Source organism: Chiloscyllium plagiosum, chromosome 9 (assembly GCF_004010195.1).
Source record: "Chiloscyllium plagiosum isolate BGI_BamShark_2017 chromosome 9, ASM401019v2, whole genome shotgun sequence".
Lineage (NCBI taxonomy): Eukaryota > Metazoa > Chordata > Chondrichthyes > Orectolobiformes > Hemiscylliidae > Chiloscyllium > Chiloscyllium plagiosum.
This window is the reverse complement of record NC_057718.1, coordinates 63399193-63422570: the sequence shown is the minus strand read 5'-3', so window position 1 is coordinate 63422570 and position 23378 is coordinate 63399193. Positions and strand designations below refer to the sequence as shown.

At 40.2% G+C, this 23378-nt stretch overlaps 1 protein-coding gene across 1 annotated transcript in view; it reads left to right on the top strand.

The window, feature by feature from the left end:
- LOC122552902 (protein transport protein Sec23B) overlaps positions 1-23378 on the top strand; it is a 71448-nt gene that overhangs the window by 5791 nt on the left and 42279 nt on the right. The window contains exons 2-7 of the mRNA XM_043696093.1: positions 8686-8921; positions 11085-11142; positions 18887-18973; positions 19146-19382; positions 20229-20311; positions 20664-20808. Coding sequence (XP_043552028.1) covers positions 8701-8921; positions 11085-11142; positions 18887-18973; positions 19146-19382; positions 20229-20311; positions 20664-20808 — 831 coding nt within the window. The 5' untranslated portion in view covers positions 8686-8700. The remainder of the gene's footprint in view (positions 1-8685; positions 8922-11084; positions 11143-18886; positions 18974-19145; positions 19383-20228; positions 20312-20663; positions 20809-23378) is intronic.

The following is a 23378-nucleotide window of genomic DNA, read 5'->3' as shown; positions in this document are numbered from 1 at the left end:
AAGAATGATGGTAGAGGTGGAGTCATTGAATACTTTAAAACAGAGGTAGACACACTCTTCATTGACCAGGGAGTCAAAGGTAGGTGGATATGTTGAGTTGAGATCACAATAAGATTAGCCATGACCCTATTAAATGGTGGAACAAGCAAGAGGGGCAAATTCTCTTAATTCATTTACTCCTATGAGTTGACTGAGGGTCAGTGCTGTTTTTGATTTAAATGACCTAACTTGAGCAAATGGAGCCTATTTCAAATTTAATATAAGGGTCAAATAGTGGTAGACAATGAAGCAGATCAAAGCAGATTCAGGATGACATGGTCTACTGGAATAGGCCATGGTAGAGAAGTAGGAAATTATAAATTTTGGTACAAAGAATTGAGGTGAGGCAACACAATTTTATAGGAAGTGCAGTGACAAATCATTGGCTGTTAAGAGCAAATTGTAGTTTTGATAGAGCAATGGAGTTTAAAAGCAAGGACATTGTACTAACCCATTATAAAATACTGATTAGACCACAGTATTATGCAAGAAACTGTTTCGAAGGATGTTAAGTCCTTTTAAAAAAAAAAGTGCAAAATTGATTTGTTGGTATGGTCATGTAGTTGAGGGATTTCAATTATTGGAGAGAATGGAGACATTGGCGCTGTTCTCCTTTCAGTGGAGAATGTGAAAAGGAACTTTGGTAGAAATGTTAAAAATCTTGAGTAATATTGATAGGGAACTTAATAGGGAAGTTGCAGGTGGTGATGTTCTAATGTATCTGCTACATTTCCCCTTTGGAGTGATAGAAATCGCAAGTTTGGAAAGTGCTTTCTAAGAAGCCTTGGTAAGTTGTTGCAATGTGATCTCAGTGCACACCGCTGTCATAGGGCCATGGGGTTAATGATGGAGGGGGGTGAATGTTGATGGTGCTACATGGTTTGACCATGAAATAGATGAATTTGTCTTGGATGGTGTTAAGCTGCTTGAATGATTTTGGATTGCATCCATCCAAGCAAATAATATTCCATTGCACTCCTGACTTGTATCTTGTAAATGGTATGCAGGCTTTGAGAAGTCAGGAGGTGTGTTTACTTCATCAGAATTCCTGAACTCTGACTTGCTGTTATAACTGCAGTTCACTCTCTGGATATTGATAGTTGGAATTCAGTGAAAGTATTGTCTTTGAATATCAAGGGGTGATGATTCAATTTATTATTGTTGTAAATGGTCATTACCTGGGTCTTAACAACTGGGAAAAAGTGAGGACTGCAGATGCTGAAGATCAGAGTCAAAACGTGTGGCGAAGGAAAAGCACAACAGGTCAGGCAGCATCTGAGGAAGGGGGAGGAGAGTCAACGTTTAGGCTTAAACCCTCCCACGAATGTTACTTGCTACTATTTCAAGCCAGGATGTCATCCAGGTCTTGCTGCATTTGGATTCAGATTGTTTCAGTAACTGAGAGGGTTGCAAATCATGCTGACATTGTACAACAATTAATAAATATCTCTATCTTTTAAAGGGCGAGCTCATTAATGGAGCAGTTATAGAGCTTTTGGACTGTGACCATAAGATATTGGAGCAGAGCTAGACCATTCAGACCAGAGACTGTTCTGCGATTTTATCATGGCTAATATGTTTCTCAACCCTATTTTTTTTCATTCCTTCTTGGGATGTGAACGTCACTGGCTGGCTAGCATTTATTGCCTGTTCCTGGTTGCCCTTGTAGGTTGACCCGCAATACTGTTAAGGTGGGAATTCCAGTATTGTGACCTAGCAACAGCGAAGACTCAGTGAATATGTTTCCCAAATCAGGCTAGTGAGTGACTTGGAGGGGAACTTGCAGGTGGTGATGTTCTCATGCATCTGCTATCCTTGTCCTTCTACATGGAGATCGTCATGCATTTGGAAGGTGCTGTCTAAGGATCTTTGGTGAATTTCTTTAGTGCATCTTGTAGATAGTACACACTGTTGCTACTGAGCATTGGTGGTGGAGAGGGTGGATGTTTGTGGATGTAGTGCCAATCAAGTGGGATGCTTTGTCCCGGATAGTGTCAAGCTTCTTGAGTATTGTTGGTGCTGCACCCATCCAGGCAAGTGAGGAGTATTTCATTACCCTCCTGACTTGTGCCATATCGATGATGGACAGGAGGTGAGTTACTCGCTGCAGTATTCCTAGCCTCAGACCTGCTCTTGTAGCTATTGTGTTTACGTGGTGAGTCCAGTAGGAGAAGGTGAGGACTGCACATGCTGTAGATCAGACTCGAGAGTGTGGTGCTGGATAAGCACAACAGGTCAGGCAGCATCCGAGGAGGAGGAGGAGAATCAACGTTTTGGGCATGAGCCCTTCATCAGGAATGAGGTTTGTGGGCCAGGGAGGCTAAGAGATAAATGGGAGGGGGTGGGGCTGGAGGGTAGGTAGCTGGGAATGTGATAGGTGCGGGGGGGAAAAGAGGATAGGTGGGAGGGGATAGGTGGGAAGAAAGATAGATAGGTCAAGAGGCCGGTGCCGCATTGGAGGCTTGCGATTGGGATAATGTAAGGGGAGGGGAAATAAGGAAACTGGTGAAATCCACATTGATCCCATATGGTTGCAGGATCCCAAGGCGGAAGTTGAGGCATTCTTCCTCCAGGCATCAGGTGGTTAGGGATTGGCGATGGAGGAGGTCCAGGATCTACATGTCCTTGGTGGAGTGGGAGGGGGAGTTAATTTGATCAGCCATAGAGCAATGGGGTTGGATGGTGCGGGTGTCTCCCAGAGATGTTCTCTGAAATGATCTACAAGTTGGCATCCTGCCTCCCTGATGTAGAGGAGACCACGTCGGGTGCAATGGATACAGTAGATGACGTGTGTGGAAGTATAGGCAAATTTTTGTCAGATATGGAAGGATCCTTTGGGGCATTGAACGGAGGTGGAAGTATAGGCAAATTTTTGTCAGATATGGAAGGATCCTTTGGGGCATTGAACGGAGGTGAGGGGAGAAGTGTGGACTCAGATTTTGCACTTCTTTTGGCAGGGAATGTGCGGGAGTGGGCTTGGGGGGTGGCGTGGATCTGACAAGAGAGTTGCGTAGGAAATGGTGTTCTCTCAAACACAGGTAAGGGTGGTGAGAGAAATATATCTCTCGGTGTGGAGTCTGTTTGTAGGTGGTGGTTGAGGCGGAGGCTGATACAACATATCTGGAGGTTGGTGGGGCTGGGGGTTCTGTCGTTGTTGCGATTGGAGGGATGGGGTTCAAGGGGAGATGTGCGGGTACCTATTACAATCCCAGCTACCTTCCCCTCAGTCCCAACCCTGTCCCATTTATCTCTCAGCCCTCCCAGCCCACAAGCCTCATTCCTGATGAAGGGCTTATGCCCAAAATGTCGATTCTGTTGCTCCTCGGTTGCTGCCTGATCTGCTGTGCTTTTCGAGCACCACACACTCAACTATGTGGTGAGTCCTGTTGAGTTTCTGGTCAATGGTAACTCCAAAAATGTTGATGGTATACCATTAACTGTCATGGGGCAGTAGTGAGATTGGCTCTTATTGAAGATGGCCATTGCCTGTCATTTGTGTGGCACAAATGTTACTTGCTGTTTGTCAACTCAAGGCTGGGTATTGTTCAGATCTTGTATTCAAACATGTATTGCTTCAGTATCTGAGGAGTCATGAATGGTGCTGAATATTGTGCAAATACTGGTGGGGCATCCCTACTTCTGACGTTATGGTGGATGGGTCATTGTTGAAGCAGCAGAAGATGGTTGGACCTAGGACACTACCCTGAGGAACTCCTGCAGAGGTGTTCTGGAGATCAGATGATCGAACCTCCAACAACCACAACCATCCCTCTATCTTCCATTGATTCCAGTTTTGCTAGGGCTACTGATGCCACACTGTGTCAAATGCAGCCTTGATGTCAAAGGCTGTCACTGTGATTTCATCTGATTTACCCTGTCCACCTGCATATTGAGAAGTCCCCATATTTATTGTAAAAGTATCTTTCTTGCATGCCTTTTCTATCTTCTGATTCACTATCCTAAGGATCTCAAATATTTGTATCATAGTCCAATTCCTGTCAGCGAGACAGGAATTTTCCCTCTGCCAATGGTTTCTGATTAGGATCAGGTTCCTTGCTGCCACACTTTGTCAAATGTTGCCTGAATGTCATGGCTAGTTGCCCTCCCTTTTTCTGAAAATGAGTAGTTTTATCCATGTTTGGACAGAAGCTGTAATGGGTTCAGAAGCCAAGCGGTCCTGATAGAACCCAAATTGACTGTCAGTGAGCAGGTTATTTCTTCAAAAGTGGTGCTTGATAGCACTAGTGATGACTCCTTCCATAAATTTGCTGATGATTGATAGTAAGCTGATGGGGCGGTAAATGGCTATGTTGGATTTGCCCTACTCTTTGTGGACAGGGCACATCTGGGCAATTTTTTTATTCAGTTATGAGATGAGAGTTTCGCTTGATGGGACCATCCCTAGCTATCCTTGATACTGTGTTGATGCTTTGCCGCCTTGAAATGCTGCAGTCCATGCGTTCTGGGTAGACCCACAATGCCATTATGGAGGGAGATCCAGAACTTTGACCCAGTTACGCTGAAGAAACATCGATGTATTTCTAAGTCAGGATGGCTTTGAAGGGAACTTGAAGTCAGCAGTGTTCCTATGTATCTGCTGTCCCTATCCTTCTAGATTGTAGTGGTAGTAGGTTTGAAAGATACTTTGACAGAAGCCTTGGTGAATTTCTGCTGTGCATCTCACAGTGGTACTCATTGCTACCGAGCGTTGGCGGTGGAGGGGGTGGATGTTTGTGGATATAGTGGCAATCAAGCAAGATGTTTTTTCCAGAGTTGACAGAAGAAACCAGAGGACTTGGATTTAAGGTGACTGGCAAGAAAAGACTAGAGAGAAACTGAGGAAATATTTTTTAAACTCAATCAGATATTGTGATCTGAGAAGTATGAAAGTGTGGTCTTGGCCAATTTTATTAGTAACATTCAGAAGAAGTTGGATGAATAATTATGGCATTAGAGGAGACCTTTCTGTGCTTTACCATTGGTTGAAGGTCATAAATTCTGAAGCCAGATAAGGAAAAAGGGAACATTTCCCCTCCCTGGTGTGCTGTGAGCAACGTTGTGAAAAGTCAAGAAGTATGGAGAAAATGGAAAATTAAGAATCTCAGCGTTGAGTGAAAAGTTTTCAATGTTACCCATAAACTTAAATGGTGATTTTAGAATCGCCCCATTGAGTAGTGACTATTTTATTTCCAAGCTTTTGCATCTCACTAGAAGCCCCAACTGGACTTCCAATTCTCTCCTTTCCCAAGAAACTAAATAGCACAAACACCTGACTTATAAGCCAGGCAGCTGCACTTTGCCAAATGCTTGTCTCAGCCATTGGGGCAATTGCCTCACAATGTCCCTCCATGCTCCATTGCCACCATCCTACTCCCTCTTCATCCATGGATGTCCACATCGGCAAACCACCAACTTCACCATGCCCTTTGACACTTTTACTTTGAAACTTAGATGCGCTATGACTTTCATGTTTCTGCCAGGTTATTTTTGCATGCAGGAACACATGCATCTGCTGCATTTGTACAGATGCATCTTCTAGTTCATAGATGGCTTTTTTCGCACACAGGTCTTTAGAGCTCAGATACAGGCTGCCAGCATCTCTGGCTTTCATTGCTTCTCAGCACAGTGGGGGAGGCAGGTTGTTAGGATAGGATGTACTGAACAGGAGATGGACATATCATTGTGGAACACTTTGCTACATCAGCGTCTCACCTGTAGTATCTGCCAGCAGCTTATGCAGCAAACAAGTGTAAAGACAGTGCCTTTTATTTTCTTTAATTTTTCACTGTGGACTAAAAAAGAAAGAGAATGCTTTGCACCAAGGACACTGTGAAAGGGTGGCTGCAGTTTGAGAAAAGATGTTTACTGGAGCACATTGTGAGTTGTATATAATGTTGTGTTTTCTTGGAATAGTGAGAACGGATGCAGATGCCAGGGCGCCGATGGATTCGGAACTGAGGGACAATTGCTTGGCAAAATATTTTGATAGCTTCCTGACTAGAGGACTATGCTTATGTAGGAGCCAGTGTGGCAGAAAACCATCCAGCCTGCAAATCATGCACACATGTGCTCACTCACTCACTCACTCACTCATGCATCCAGATTTACTCACCTTCCTCTAATTGCATGGAAGAACCATAGACCTATCATCATACAAATAGAAAAGAAGCCCTTTCACCAGTTGTGTTTGTGCTGATAAACAAACACTCACTTAATCCAGTTACTTTTTCCAGTACTTGATCTGTAACTTTTGATGCTAGAGCATCTCAAGTCTCAATCTAAATATTTATGAAATGTCCTGATGGTTTCTGTCTCTTCCACCCTTTCAGCTAGTGACTTCCACATACTGTCGTCTGTGAGAAAGAATCAATAGAAGTACACAATAAGGCACTTCTTATCATCAGTACTTCCATGTTAGTTCTCCCAAAATAATTAACTTCTTATTTTCAAGACTAAACTCTACTGTTCTGACCGACTAATCCATATATATTGACCTGTAGTATAAGGCTCTTCTTGCCCCTATTTACTATTTTTGTCCCATCTGCAAACTTACTGACCAAACACTGTGCTACGATGCTGACACAGGCTACCACTCTCAAAAAGACTAGCATCCTCTGCCTGTTGCAACCTAATTAATTTGGATCCAGTTTATCAAATTGCCCTGAATCCTATAGGTGCTTGCTGACTTGATTGGTCTCCCATGTGACACCTTGTCAAAAACCTTGATGAAGTCCATGTAGACTACATCAGCTGCATTATCCTCATCTACACATCCAGTTATACCCTCAAAGAAAATTAAATCAATGTTTTTTGATGTGATCAAATTTTGAGTCATATTGAACTCGAAACATTGACTCTGCTACTCTTTCCCCAGATGCTGCTACAATTGGTGTTTCTCCAATAATTTTTTTTAATTTTGGGTTTCCAGTGTCAACTACTTTGCTCCTATTTGAGCTTTTATTCCCTTTGGCCATATCCTTCATGAAGACAGTTGAGCATCGTAATGTGAGGGGCGATTTTTAGTTTGCAGCATCTGATCTAGCGTGCAGCTTTAAGTAGGCTGCCAGCAACGTGAATGCCAAAGGTCCTAACATGCAGTTCCTGAAGCATATATGAATCAGGAACAGGAGGAGGCCAATCAGTGTCTTGAGTTTGCTCAACTAATCAATAAGATCATGGCTGATCTGATTGTAACCTCAAACCTACATTCTTGCATGCCTCTTACTACCATTCAATACCTTGCTTAACAAGATTCTATGTACTGCTACTTTAAAATCATTCAAATATGTTGTTCCACCAACTTTTCAAGGAGAGTTTCAAAAACCCACAATTCTCTGAGAGAACAAATTTTGTCTCTTTTTTTTAAATAGGTGACCCCTAATTTTTAAAGTGACCCCTAGTTCGAGATTCTCCAATAAGAGGATGTATCCTCTCCAGATCTGCTCTGTCAAGATCTCTAAGAATTTGAATGTTTCAATAAAATTGCCTCTTATTCTCCAGTGGATTTGAGTATTCTTAAGAAATATGCAGCTGGGGAGCCTCATAGATGAACTGAAGAGCAGGAGATTCCATGTGAAAAGTCTCTCTGAGCGATTTTGGATCAGGAGCCTCTAATCTCACTGTTAACTGTAAATGAGAACATTCTGCCCAATGACGACTGCTTACCATATTTAATATTCATAATATACTTTAGATTTGAAACTACTTATGGTACTCTGTTGGAACTTTGTTTACTATCTGCAAACTTGGAATTTACAGTGATTTGGGTAACTGATTTTTATGATGATATGCTTAATATCAAGTAATACGATGTTATTCACTATCCAGATGCTAAACTGATGAATTGTAGAATGTTGGGATCAAGTGGGATTGTATAGATTGATTTCGTTTTTAAATTATGCCTTGAATAGCTTAGAGAATTTTGTATTGTTGAATTTCATCATTCCAAAGTACTTCTGTTTAATAGGATTTACAATGTGATAAATATATCTGATATTCAGATTATTCCTCAACACTTTTTAAAGTTGACATGTATTCAGTGTGGTAGAATTATACAATTTGCATAAGTAGAAAAGGGTACAAGGCAGATATAGTACAATTTAAGGAAACTGGAAAGCTTGGGTAAATATCAGAAGCAGCAGAATGAGTAGCTTGACGAAATGGCGATCCATGGGTTGCTCTACCATGGACGTATAACCAGAGTCAGAAAGGCACCTCTACCCATCATCCTCCCATCTGATTGAAATGCTCTCCCTTCCTCCAAGCTTGCCAAGTTGGAGAGCATTAAATTCCTATCCCCAATATAAGAAAGAGGAGTGTCGCCATGTCTAGGTAAATGTCATTTGTTATATCTTTAAATACTGTGTTTTAGTAAAAATCTCCCTGTATGTATTCAATCTACATAAGAGAGTGATTTTAAAAAATATATATATTTGCAATTGTCATATCTGAATTTTGCTCTCTCCATATTTTCAATGCTTATGTGGTGCATTCAGAGCAAGTATCTTTAAATATTACCTGAAAAGGCTGCATGGTATGAAGAAAAGGTATGGGAAATACTAGCTGAATTAGTTGTTTGGAGATGATGTTGGCTGAATGGCTATGTCCTGTGCTGTATCATTTTTGTGATTTTGTTTTTTTTTGTAGAAAACATCAGCAGTCATGGCAACATACCAGGAATTCATTCAACAAAATGAAGAACGTGACGGTGTTCGGTTCAGCTGGAATGTGTGGCCATCCAGTCGACTTGAGGCTACGCGCATGGTGGTTCCTTTGGCTTGTCTCTTTACACCTTTAAAAGAACGTCCAGATCTGCCGCCAATACAATATGAACCCGTGCTGTGCAGCAGGGCTACCTGTAGGGCTGTCCTCAATCCACTGTGGTACAGTATCTGGAATCTCATTATTGATATACTTGTTTTAAAAGAGAAGAATTGTCTTATTTTAAAATTCTTTTAGTTATTTATACGTTAGTATATTGCAAGCAATAAACCAATAGAAATGAAATTAGAATTGATTATTGTTTTGCTGTGGACCTCATTCCAACATACTGTCAACCCTTACTAAAAGAAAATTGATCCAACAGCAAGCAAAATCGTAACATTGTACCAATATATTTTCAAAAGTGTACAATCCAGAACCTGAAGAGGTTTTAATGCAGAAATGTAATTTTCTTATTGAAATTAATGTTATAAACCATTAAATATTGAATATTTAATACAGACATCAGAACGCCTTTATTAGGTTAATATCCTTGGCCTGTTTTTTCTTCATTTCATTTAGTCATATTGTATGTGCACATTTCTTTTTCTCCTGGATTAAATTACTTACAGATTAGATTACTTACAGTGTGGAAACAGGCCCTTCGGCCCAACAAGTCCACACCGACCCTCCGAAGAGCAACTCACCCAGACCCATTCCCCTACATTTACCCCATCACCTAACACTACGGGCAATTTAGCATGGCCAATTTACCTAACCTGTACATTTTTTGGACTGTGGGAGGAAACCGGAGCACCCGGAGGAAACCCACGCAGACACAGGGAGAATGTGCAAACTCCACACAGACAGTTGTCTGAGGCAGGAATTGAACCCAGGTCTCTGGCGCTGTGAGGCAGCAGTGCTAACCACTGTGCTACCGTGCCGCCCACAAATGTGAGGTATTTTTAATTTCAAGATTCTTGTACCTGTAATGTTGTTTAGGTCATTTTGTAACAATTAAACTACTTTCTCAAAAGTCACAACAAAGTGGATTTTGTAGCATTTTCCAATGAAATGCAGTTTTGATTAGTGGCATGATTATGCAGTAATTTGCTTTCTATTGAATTTGACCACCAGCATATGGATTCTGTCTTGATATGATCTTTGGAATAATTTATATTACATTTTAAAATTAAGGCTGTTGATGCACTATCTTTGAAAAACCTTTTTTGTCAAAGTTTTATTCTTGCCCTCATCAGGACAATTCACAAGAAGTACCAAATAAAACCCAAAAAACAATATTATCCTCTGAGAGGAAAGAGCTGATTGTTGGCAAGTAGTCTTTGATGGAAGCATTGCCATGGCGACTGTATCAGTTAATGATGACTGACAACTGCTAAGCTTTGTTTAAATTTTAAATCTGGTGTGTTGACTTTGACCAACAAGTATCACTCTGAAAAATGAAGCAGATAATGGCTTCACCTCTTGCATTGAAATGGTGTGTATACATGTTCTTTCTATCTACAAAGAACAGGGCTTCATGTATTAATCTATGTAGCTTCTGGTATGTACAAATATGCCAACAATGATTCTCAACTGATGATCCTCAATTATTTCTGAGCATAACTCTTCCCACACTCAGGATTATTTAGGGTATGTTCTGGAATGTGTGCCATTTGGACACTCTTGTTAGTGCTGTAAATGCACGCTGGTTGAGTATGATCTGAACCTTGTCTGTTATAAACAACTAAGAATACATGCTATTTGATGAGATCTTCCAATTTTTGGGACGTATGACCTTTTCAGCAATCTTTTCTATGCTTAAAATATGAGGTGACATGATTAGGGTGGTTTATTGGAGACTGAATGAAAACCTGCAGGTTGAAGTAAATTGATCGATTTGATTATATTTGACTTCCTTGCAGTGTCAGCTATTTAAATCCCTAATTTTCTGATTCAGTCAGGTAAACTACATTGAAATGGTCACGAATATTTTTGCCTAGGTGTTCTGATTTGGATTGGTGTGCTACTAACGAATATTATATACAATGAGACTGATCAGACTAGACTTGGCCAGAAAAAGAGAAAATATTCCTATTATTTTAAATAAAACCATTAGTTATGAGCAATCACCATGTGACGTAGCCTAGTGTATTTTGTCAGACTAGTACAATACTTAATTTCGCAATTTTTGAGTTTTATAGATGGACGAAATTGAATGATGTGATATGTGCCCCATTTTAAATATGCTCAAAGTAAATAAAAAAAATTTGCATAATGAAAAATAAAGTTGTTCTTCAAAGTAACAAGAATGACTTGATTTTTTTTTTCTTATTTTAAAACAGTCAAGTGGACTATAGAGCAAAATTATGGGCATGCAACTTTTGTTTCCAGAGAAACCAGGTAAGGCTTGGGGAATTTTAACCACCTAATGTGTGAGTTGGCAAAATGAAAGATAGCAGTTGGCCAGGAAGAAATTTTTGAAAAAGGCTAAACTCTTGTTCTAGCTTTCCAAAGTTCTGCTATTCATTTAAGTGTTCCACACTTAAATACCCACAGTATCCTGTGGATTCTGAAGGATGGGATTTTACAGGTTTCTACCGTTGTAAGTTTAGAACGATGAGAGATGATCTTATTGGGGGGGGATTAAAAAAATTCCTGAGGAAACCTAATAGGGTGGATTCTGAGGGGATGTTTTCCTTGTAGGAGAAACTAGAGTTTGAGTGATCAGTTTGAGAAGAATAGATGAGACAAGATCATTTATCTCTTCGAGAGAATTGTACAATTCTCTTTCCCAGGAAACAGTAGAAATTGGGTCATTGAGTTAACTGAAGCCAAGCCCAGTCCTCCACTCAACAAGATCATGACTGATCTAATCTTAATCTCAACTAAAGAATCCTGACTACCTCCGATAACTTTTCACCCCTTTGCTTATCAAGAATCTACCTATCTCTGCCTTTAAAAACATTCAAAAATTCTGCCTCCACCACCTTTTTGAGGACAAATTCCAAAGATACCAAAGCCACTGGGAGAACAATTTGCCTTATCTCTGTCTTAAATGGGCAACTCCTAATTTTGAATCAGTGATCTCCTTATATTAGATTCTTCCACTAGAGGAAACCTTTCTTTCTTTCCACATCTACATTGTCAAGTACCCTCAGGAATTTAAATATTTCAGTCAATCTAAATTCTAATGGATACAAGCTTGGCATGTCCAGCCTTTCATCCTAAGACATCTCATCCATTCCCATGACAGATACTCTAGTAAGCCTTCTCTGAAGTACCTCCATTGAATTTCTATCATTCTTTAATTAAGGGGATTGATATTCTGGGTCTCCAAATGTTGTCTCAGCAGTGCCATGTATAATTGAAGCATAATTGTGCACTTTCATATTCAATTCCCTTTGCTCTAAACTTTAACATTCCATCAGCTCTCAGAATTACTTGCTGTACCTTCATACTAATCTTTTAAGCTTAAAGCACTTGGCAACCCAGATTTCTGAGTCTCAAGATTCTGTGATCACTCTCCAGTTGAGATACAAGTACTTTTTTACTATTCTTGCCAAATAGACAATTTCACGTTTTCCTACATTGTTTCATTTTCAGATCTTTGTCCACTCACCTAACACATCCATGATCTTTATACCCTCCTTATCTCTTCTTCCCAACTACTTTTCCAAATTTAGCTACCATACCTTCAATTCATTCATCTAAATCATTTATATGATCTGTTAAGATTTGAGGCCTCAGCACAGATCACTGTGGCACTTGTTACATCTTGCCAACCTTAGAGTTGCTCATTTATGCCTACTGTCCATACTTGTCCAGAAGATCTCCCATTTAAGTTATTAGACCAAATTAAAGATGAATATAGGCGGTTCGTAATTCTTAAAGCTTTAATACACGGTGAAGAGTATGGCATTCTAAATGTTTAGTCTCCCAGCACACCCCCTCAAATTCCTGACTGATGCACTTTCTATTTTGATTGCCCTTGGAATGCAAAACAGTATTATAGGGGGAGACTTTAATCATCCGATGAACCCCACAGTAGATAGAATGCCCAAAAGTCCCCCAAACATCTCTCGCAATCTAAGCAACTAGTTGACTGATGTGTGGAATTGGGACTGGTGGACATTTGGACATGTCTCCACACTTTTTCTCTAATCCGCAAAAGTGTCTTACTAGGATAGACCATTTTTAGCTCCCCTCGGTTTTTCTGGATTCGGTGATGTCCTGTAAAATTGGAAACATAGCCATTTCTGATCATGCGGCAGTATTTGGAGGTTAAGATTAATGGCAATGGAACAGGTTCGCAGCATTGGCAAAGTGCTCCATTTATTCTCAAGGACAGTAAGTGTATCGAGTACTTCTCGAGTGAATTTGAAGTGTTCTTGGCTATCGATTCGGGTACAGCTAGTAACCTGTCTGTACTCTGGGAGACTGCTAAAGTGTACGCTACGGGGATATCTCTTATTCGGCCAGTCGAAAGTGACAGAAGGGAAAGCAGCAGCGTCTGCTCAAGGCATGGTTGAAGGCAGCCGACACAGCATATTTTGGGCATCAGTAACTAAATTGCAATGAGTCACAGCTCTCCGGGTTACATTGTACTCCATGCTCTCTCAAAGAGCAAAGAGAGAATCTCTTTCGTGAACTAAAAGCTGTTTGAGCATGACAGTAGGTCTGGCATATCTGGCCAGAAAAAAGAATACCTCCCTCCCCAATCCATTACATCAATCAGAGAAGGCAGTGGGATTCTTACTTGTGACTCTTAAAAAGATCAATGCAGCATTTTGGAGATTTTACTCTGAACTATGTCGAACTATATAGGTTGGCTAAGAGTTTTGTTTTAAGAACCTGGACCTTCCAGGTGTGACCTCGGCACAGACGTCTCCTCTTAATGCCCCCTTAACAGTACGAGAGGTACAGCAGGCAGTACGACAGCTTCAAAGTGGAAAGGCACCGGCCCAGGTGGTCTCCCGAGTGAATTCCAGAGAATTTATAAATATATTGTCAGGGCTGATGCTGGATGTGTACAACTATTCATACAGTCATGACTGCCTCCTGCCATCCCTGAGAGCCTAACATCTCTCTCATTCTCAAGACAGGGAAGACTCTGGAGGACTGTGCTTCACATTGTGCTTCAATTTGTGGGCGGCACGGTGGCTCAGTGGTTAGCACTGCTGCCTCACAGCGCCAGAGACCCGGGTTCAATTCCCGCCTCAGGCGACTCTCTGTGTGGAGTTTGCGCATTCTCCCTGTGTCTGCGTGGGTTTCCTCCAGGTGCCCCAGTTTCCTCCCACAGTCCAAAATGTGCAGGTTAGGTGAATTGGCCATACTAAATTGCCCGTAGTGTCAGGTGAAGGGGTAAATGTAGGGGAATGGGTCTGGGTGGGTTGCGCTTCAGCGGGTCGGTGTGGACTTGTTGGGCCGAAGGGCCTGTTTCCACACTGTAAGTAATCTAATCTAATCTAATATAGGCCCATTTCACTGTTAAATTCAGACTTTATAAAATTTTATCCAAGACACTTGTGTTGAGATTGGGGAGGATGTTTCCCTCTATTGTTGAGGAGAACCATACGGGTTTTATAAAGGGCCACAGGTCCTCCAATAATATTAGAAGATTATTGAATATGGTGCAAGTATGTCAGCAGCTATCGGTTCAGGGACTGGTGATCTATTTAGACGCAGAGAAGGCATTTGACCAGATGCAGTGGCCATATCTTGTTTATACTTTGGAATGGTTTGGTCTCGGTGAGATCTTTGTCAGATGGGTGAATGTCTTGTATAGTGATCCACTTGCCAATGGTTCTCACCAGTGGTGTAAGATCTAGTAATTTCAGTATCAGTAGGGGCAGTCAGCAAGGTTATCCCCCCTCACTGCTACTGTTAACGTTGGTGATTGAATCGTTAGCAGAGGGTATCTAGAGGGGCTCCAACATAGCTGCCCTGGAAGTGGGATCAAGGGCACATTAGTTCACATTATATGCAGATGATGTTCCTCTTATCAAACCCAGCAGTTTCTGTACCCCATTTAATACATTGTATTAATTTATTTGGCTCTTTCTCAGGATATAAGATCAATTTTGCAAAGTCGAAGGCTATGCCCATGGGGGTCTTAGGGGAATACCTGATATTGAAGGTGAATTACGATTCCCCTCTAAATGGTGGCAAGTGAGGGGGGTTTCTTTAATTAAGTATTTTTGTTACTCTCGCCTTTTGATCAATTATTTAAGACTAATTTTGCTCATTTGCTTGACATGATTACACAAGATCTTCAAAGACGAGAGACCCTTCGAATACCCTGGTTAAGTCAGATAACCCATATCTAAATGAATGTCCTTGGTCGTTTGCTACTTCCCATATGAATGCTCCCTCTGATGTTTCCCAGGCAAACATTGTGGAGACTCACTGGATGCTTTGTTCTTTTATTTGGCGTCACAGGCTGCCCCTCATTAAGCTTGCCAAATTGCAGCTACCCCAAGGATTGGGGGGAGTAGACTTTCCAGATATTAAGACATACCGACTAAGCATCCTCCTGTCCTTCGAGTGACTGGGCTTGAGGATCCGAAGTCAATATGGTTGGATATCAGGGCCTCCCAGGCAAAGTGCCCCTTTACTAGTCTGTTGTTTAAGGGTAAGACGAGGACAGTTATGGAATACTGTCAGAATCCAATCAGTGTTAATATGGTCAAAACCTGGAGAGCAATGCGACAGAGCGAGGGCAGTTAATCTAAAACCTCCTTTCTTACCCCTATAGTTGGTGGCACGCCAGGATTCCCTTCAGGGATGATGGTTCCTGGATTCAAACTTTTGGGCAATTAGGGGAGTCTTCTACTGGGGAGATTATGATGTCCTTAGACCAAATGAGCCGCAAGTATGGATTGCCCAGCAGAGACCATATTCATTTCTTTCTGGTTAGGGATGTTATCCAATAAAAGACTATGCTTTTGACCAACCCCTAAAGATCTGACACAGAAGAGAGTGCTTCATGCCATAAGTAATCTCTTGGTTAGTGCTCTCTACCACCAACCGAAGTGCAGTGCTTTGAGCGGTATTGAGCAACTATGTGAAGTCTGAGAGCAAGAGTTGGGAATGGAGATCACCTCAGAGACTTGGGAGGACATTTGGGAGAATGTGAGAAAGTTCTGGATCTGTAACAGAACACACGCTATGCTGTTGAGGGTGCTTCACAGGATGCATTTGGTCTCCGATCGTCTTGCGAAATTCAAAAAGGGAGCATCTCCAATGTGCCCCAAGTGCACAATAAGCATGGGTACCTTGACTCATTGTTTGTGGTCATGTCACAAGCTTCATAGGTACTGGAGCGCTGTGGCAGGAGTAATAGAGAGGGTCCTGGGGACCGAAGTTAAGGTAGACCAGTCTCTCTTATCTTGGGCTTGCTGACTTTATCTTCCTTAGATGCACATGGGAAAAAGTTACTTAACATTCTAACTTACTGTACGAGGAAGAACATTCTGATGAGCTGGGAGTATGAGAACCCTCTGGGCCTGATGGGGTGGCGTAAATTAATTATGGAGCACATCCCTTTGGTTTTCCTCACAAACATGGTGCACCATGAAACAGAACTTTTTTATAAGTCATGGCAACACTTTTTGAATTACCCGGAAGCAGATTTGTCTACCATTTTAATTAGGGCTTTTGTTTAGTCATGATCATTAGGTTTAGTGAACGTTGTGTCTTGAGAGGAAGAATCCCAAATAAATACGGGTGTAATAATTAAGGCTTCCTAAGGTTGGGAGCTTCAGTGTGGTTGTGCTGAGTGGCGTTATTTATTTACTGATTTGTTTTGTAGAGTAGGGTAGTCGTTAGTTCATTGTAAATGTTATAATTTTAGATTGTTATATTCTTGTAATTTTATAAGTTTTATAAAGAGAAAATTTCTCAATAAAAAATTTAAACAACAAAGAATACTACTGGACTGCAGACATTTTCATTCTTTTTATTGCTTTTTGCAATTCCATCGACTGTGAGTTACCTATTGTTTCTACACAGAATACTAGAGAACAGCTTGAGAAGTGCCAGCTGCTATTATAGATTCATGATTGAAGAATTGTTGGAAATCTTCTTTCCACTGTTGATAGGTCGCGTTTCATACTTAAGAAGAGATTCACCTTGATGGAAGAACCTTTGTTTATAGATGCCCCTTGTGGATTCAAAAAGGCTTTTTTTTGTTGTCAGCAGTGAAATATACTTTAACTATGTCTCAGTAAAAATAGTTTTGAGTATAGAATGCAACAAAAGCAATTTAAAAACAAAACCCAAAATGTCAAATTATTTAACTTGGGAACCTAGAAGAGCACTGATGCTCTAAAAATTTTAATGTTCCGAAGTCATTAAAGTATGTCTATTTTATACTTTGCACGTGAATGTTCGACAATCAAGTCAAATCATGGAACATGTCAATCTTTATCTGGATGGAATAGCTCTTATTTAAATTTTTAATCCCCTTGTACCTACCATGCATAATTTGTAGTGGATAATCTCGAATATTTAGGGACTTGGCGGAATGTGTGATGAGCCAGCATCACTACGGTGCAGACTGGAAAAGAATCATAGAATCAAGGAATCTCTACAGTGCAGAAAATGTGCAGCAAGCCAGCATCACTGTGAAACAGACTGTGGAAGAAACAGCAGTAGATGACTAAAAAGCTAATAAAAACAGAAAAAATTGATTGTGAAAGTAAATTGGCAAGAAATATAAACACCAACAACAAGAACCTCTGTGGGTTTATCAAAAGAAATACAAGCTAAGATAAGGGTGGGACCTCAGTAATTGATAGTGAGGAACAGTGAAATGGCAGATAATTTAAATCAGTATTTGGTGGTTTTTGATGTGGAGTACACTGTAAACAGAGAAGCAGTTTGCTAATGGGAGGAAAAATCTTGTAACTCTATCACGAGGGACGCAGTATTTGACAAACTATTGGGACTAAAGGCAGACAAGTCACCAGGACCTGATGGCTTGCATCCTAAGATTTTAAAGAAAATGGCTGCAGGATAGTGGATGCATTGGTCAAAATATCCTAGGACTTACTGATTTCCAAGAGGGTTTGGCAGATTAGGAAAATGTCAATGTGATGCCAGTGCAAATTAGAATATACTGGCAGTTCAAAAGATATTCACTAGGTTGATTCCTGACTGAAACGGTTTGACTTATCAAAAGCTGATAAATAGACTAGGCCTTTATCCAAGTTCAAAATAATCTTATTAAACCATACAAGACTCTGAGGGGGTTTGAGAAGGTGATGTTGAGAATGTGTTTCCATAAATGGAGGAACCTCAAACTAAGGGTCATGGTCGCAGAATATTTAAAACTGAGTTATGAATGAATTTCTTCTCCCAGATGCTGGTCAATGTCTGGAATTATGTACCCAACAGAGTTATGGGGGCTAGGCCACTGAAAGTATTTGAAGAGGAGACAGAGAGACTTTTTAAATATCAGAGTTGACAGCTGTGCTAAGCTCACATGAAAGAGAAGTTGAGGCCTTGATGAGCCTTGATGAAGACTGATGAAGGAGCAGTGCCCCGAAAGTTAGTGCTTCCAAATAAACCTGTTGGACTATAACCTGGTGTTGTGCGATTTTTAACTTTGAGCCTTGATCTTGTTGAATAGCAGAGCAAGCTTGAGATGTTAAATTGTAAATTCCTGCTTCTATTTCTTATGTTCTTAATATATTCTTTTAATCTTTTGAAGCTTGAAATTGGATTGTTTCGAAAATGTAACTAATTGTATCAATTTTGTTCACCTCTCATTGAATGATTTTTGTCACCTGTTGCGAATGAGTTGTGAAAATATACTCTATCTTGAAGTATCTGGTGGATATTATCAGTCATTAAATCTAAAGGTTTCAAAAAGTATAATGCTCATCATAACAATTTGGATGTGGTTTTTTCCTTAAAAATGTAAGGAGAGTGGAATATTCCTGCTATGAATATTTGAATGATGGAAAATATCCACCAATATTGCAGAGACTTTGTCTTTCCAAACATTGTGTAATGAAGGAATTTTGCACTGTAAATTTGTATTCCATGTGAATTCTATATTTTGATTTTCAGTGCACACTTTTGTGCTTGTCGAGTCACAAAATTACTTGGTTCTTATCTTTGCAAATTATCTGTTCTACAGTTTTCATCATCTTACTCAGGCATTTCTGAAGTAAATCAGCCAGCTGAGCTACTGCCACAGTTTTCAACTATTGAGTACGTTGTCCAGGTAATGTCAGGGGCATTCTCACTGCATTCATATTACAATGCCATAGTATTTTATTTGTTAGATTAATTTGTAATTTAAATGATTTGAATTCACAAGGTATTTTGAGTCGTCTTATGTATCTCTTCATGCTTATATAATTTGCATAATGGTCTTTTTAACGGGTATTGAACAGCGAGGTACTCCGGCCCCCCTCATCTTCCTGTATGTGGTGGATACTTGCCTGGAGGAAGATGATCTTCAGGCTCTGAAGGAATCTCTGCAAATGTCCCTGAGTCTGCTTCCTTCCAACGCACTGGTTGGTCTGATTACGTTTGGTCGAATGGTACAGGTCCATGAACTGAACTGCGAAGGGATTTCCAAAAGCTATGTCTTCAGGGGAACAAAGGACCTAACAGCAAAGCAAATTCAGGTGAGCTTGAGGGGTTATTGCAAAGTTCAAAGATTTCATTGAAGTTACTTGAAGTAAATCTCTTCAAGACGTAGACATTTCAACTTCCAAGTTTTTCTGTTTTACAGCATTTTTCTAGACAAAAAATGCATTTCTTGCAAGTTAAGGTTTTGTAACTTTGCTCTACTTCTCATCAAAGTTCATTATTAATGCAGTAGTGCTGTATAAGTTCTACGACGTTAACTGACGGTCCTTTTGTTGAAGCTAGCATTTGCAGAATCAGAACCTATTATCATCTCTGCTTCTATCAATGCTTCTAAACACTATTTTCATAAGGAGAGTATTTGCAACTTTAATTTGAACAATACAGGATGAAATAATGCCATTTTAAAAGTTTGCAACAAATTTTAGCTTTTGTATTTTTCTTTTTGAATGGTACAGTTGAGTTCAACTGCGCTCATCTCTTATTCAGTAAATCAATCTAAAGCACCCTTGTTAATATTGCTTTTATCAATGTTAATTCAGCTTCCTCAGTTTCCATCCAGAAAAGTTTGAGATGTGGTTAGTTTTCATTATGCAATTATTTTGTCATAAAAGTAAAAAAAAGACATATTTAACCATTTCTGTTAAAAAAAAATTATCCTAATAAGGTGTGTCCATGCTGATGAGGAATAAATTACTGCTTAATGTAGTGTTCATGTTTTTCAAACTAGTATTTTTTAACTTGCTATGGAGCAAGAGACTTGGGTGAGAATGTTAAATCTCCACTATCTCCATAATACCAAGCCACTTGAAATGTGACTTGATTAGTTTCTTGTATTGAAGTACAGGTATTTAGTTTTTTTTCACTTTGCCTACTTTGAACAGGATATGTTGGGTCTCACAAAGCCATCTGCAGCAGTTCAAGGAAGGGCCCCTCAACCACAGGAACATCATGGCATATCCAGCAGGTATTGTAACTGCAGGCAGTTAAGAGTTGCATGAAAAAAATAAGTCTTAATATTTTATCATTTAAAGAAAAATATATTTAGGGAGAAGCTTTACTTGAATGCTTTACTTGAATGAATACATAGTAAATAAAACGCTCAAGAATCTAGACTTCAGGCTGTTATTACAAATTTGGTTAATTTCAGATAGTACATTTAAAATAAAACACACCCCAACTGTTTCCCTTAACCTCTGATAATTCCTAACACTATTTACAAAGTTGAATACCTAGCTGCCTGGCAGCGAGCTTTGATAGTTTATGCTTATTTAAGATGCTTCAGCTAACAACACAGATGATATGCTGCTTTTTCTAAGGTTCTTGCAGCCAGTGCAGAAGATTGACATGAACTTGACAGACCTGCTTGGAGAACTTCAGAGAGACCCCTGGCCTGTACCTCAGGGCAAAAGACCTTTGCGATCTACTGGTGTGGCCATATCCATAGCAGTTGGTTTGCTGGAGGTATTGAGCTGTAGCTTCATGTTTATGTAATAATTTTGGGATGTTAAACCATTAAAATAGACTGAACAAACAAATTTCTCCATTTCCCTAGTAGTTTAATACCTGACATTTAATTTGTTTTAGAAGAAATTGTGAATTAATTTCCTCAGGATAGTATTCATGTTGGATAGAACATCGAACAGTACAGCCAGAACAGGCCTTCGGTCCTAGCTTCCTGTTGGAGTTTTAATTAAGGAGATTTATTAATAAACATTTCCTGGAACAAGTGTGGTTGTCACATGGGTCAGTTGGGCTCTCTTCACTGGTCTCCCACACAATGGGAAAACTGACCGTACATATCCACTGTTCGCACACACTTCTATACTCGCTCATTCAGCAACTAGTGGTTGTTGATGGAATCTACCCAGTGATTGGGAGTAAGTCATCTCACAGGTTCATATATAACTGTTTGGCTCAAGAATTTCTAAAAGAAAAGAAAGTGTTTGTATCTCATATAGATTTTTAATGGATACATTTTTCTCTTTATTTTTCACTGTTCTTGTTCCTTGATAAAGGGAAAAACAACAACTCTTACATTTTTCTTCTCTGTTAGCCAATAGAAAACTTACCATTGCTGAGTGGAAATGAACACTCAGCAATGGTAAGTTTTCTATTGGCTAACAGAGAAGAAAAATGTAAGAGTTGTTGTTTTTCCCTTTATCAAGGAACAAGAACAGTGAAAAATAAAGTGGAAATAAACACTCAGCAATATTAAATGTTTGCTAGGTGCTAATCTGTGGGTTTCCCAGTAGAGCAATTCATCTGGGGAAAGAAATTATATATGAGATGTCTAACTGATATTTTTCAGTGTCCCACAATTTGGAGGAAGAAAATATTGAAGCTTTATGTGCAAGAAGTCTTTGTTTTTAAATTGTGTTGTTAATGCAGTTCTGTTGCTCCAAGTTTTTTCTGTGACTTGAAGTGATGTTGTTGAAATATGATGGGAGCTAAAGCCAACACTGTATTTGATTATCTTGATCTCTTGAAAACAACAAATGTTGGAGATCACAGCAAGTGAGACAGCATCCATGGAGAGAGAGCAAGCTAACGTTTCAGAATTGGCAGAGGGTAGTGGTGAAAGGTTGTTTTTCAGTCTGGAGGTCCATGACTAGTGGTGTTCTGCAAGGATCTGTACTGGGGCCTCTGCAGTTTGTGATTGGATGAAAATGTAAATAGGTAGATTACTAAGGATGCAGACAATGCAAAGATTGGTGGAGCTGTGGATAGTGTAGAAAGTTGTCAAAGTATACAGCGGGACATAGATCAGTTGCAGATCAGGTCAGAGAAATGGCAGATGGAGTTTAATCTGAGTAAGTGTGAGATGCTGCACTTTGGAAGATCAAATGTTAAGGAAAAGTATACCGTTAATGGCAGGACCCTGAACAAAATTGTACAGCAGGATCTTGGGGTTCAAATCCATAGCTCACTGAAAGTGGCCATGCAAGTAGATAGGGTGGTGAAGAAAGCGTATGACATGCTTGTATTTATTGGTCAGGGAATTCAGTACAAGATCTAGGATGTCATGTTGCAGCTTTATAAGACTTTGGTTAGGCCACACTTGGAATACTGCGTTTAATTCTGGTTGCCACATTACCGGAAGGATGTGGAGGCTTTGGAGAGGGTGCAGAAGAGGTTTAGCAGCATGCTGCCTGGAATAGTGAATATGAACTATAAGGAGATGCTAGAAAATCTTTGTTTTCACTGGAGCGGCGGAGTTTGAGGGGAGACTTGATAGAAGTGTACCAAATTATGAGATGCGTAGATAGTATTGAGTCAAAATGTCTAATAGTAATAGGCATGCATTTAAGGTGAGAAGGGGAAAGTTCAAAAGAAATGTGAGGAGCAAGTTTTTCACAGAGAAGAATTTGGAATGCACTGTCAGGGGTGGTGGTGAAGGCATATATGATATGTGCTTTAAGAGACTTTTAGGTAAGTGCATGAATATGCAAGGAATGGAGGGATATGGACCAAGGGCAGACAGAAAGGATTAGTTTAGTTTAGTGTCCTGTTTGGCACAGCGTCCTGGGCCGAAGGGCCCATTCCAGTGATGTACAGTTCTATATTCTATGTCTAGATGACTGCTCATCAAAGCAGAAGTGAAGTGTGGAGGGGGCAGAATTTATGCTACAGTTGGTTGGGAGTAGGGGTGGCATTGGAGTGTTGGAGGAGAAAAGATGTTGATAGTTCAGATTAAGTGATCAGAATGCGAGAATGGCAGAACAATGATGTGCCTAACTGCCAGACTGGAAATAACAGATAGTCCAACTGGGGTAGGGGAAATGGAGAGAAGACATGGTGACTGTGAATGTAACAAGTAAAGCTAAAAGGAAGGGAAGGAATGGGAGTTGGTTCACGATCTCTACTATCAACATCTTTTCTCCCCCAGCATGCCAACTCCACACCCCCTCCCCCAATTATAACATAAAGGCCCCGCCCCCACACCACTTCAGTTGTGATGAAGAGTCATCTGGACTCAAAACGTTGGCTTTCTCTCTCTCGATGGGTGCAACCTGAGCCAGTGTGATCTCCAG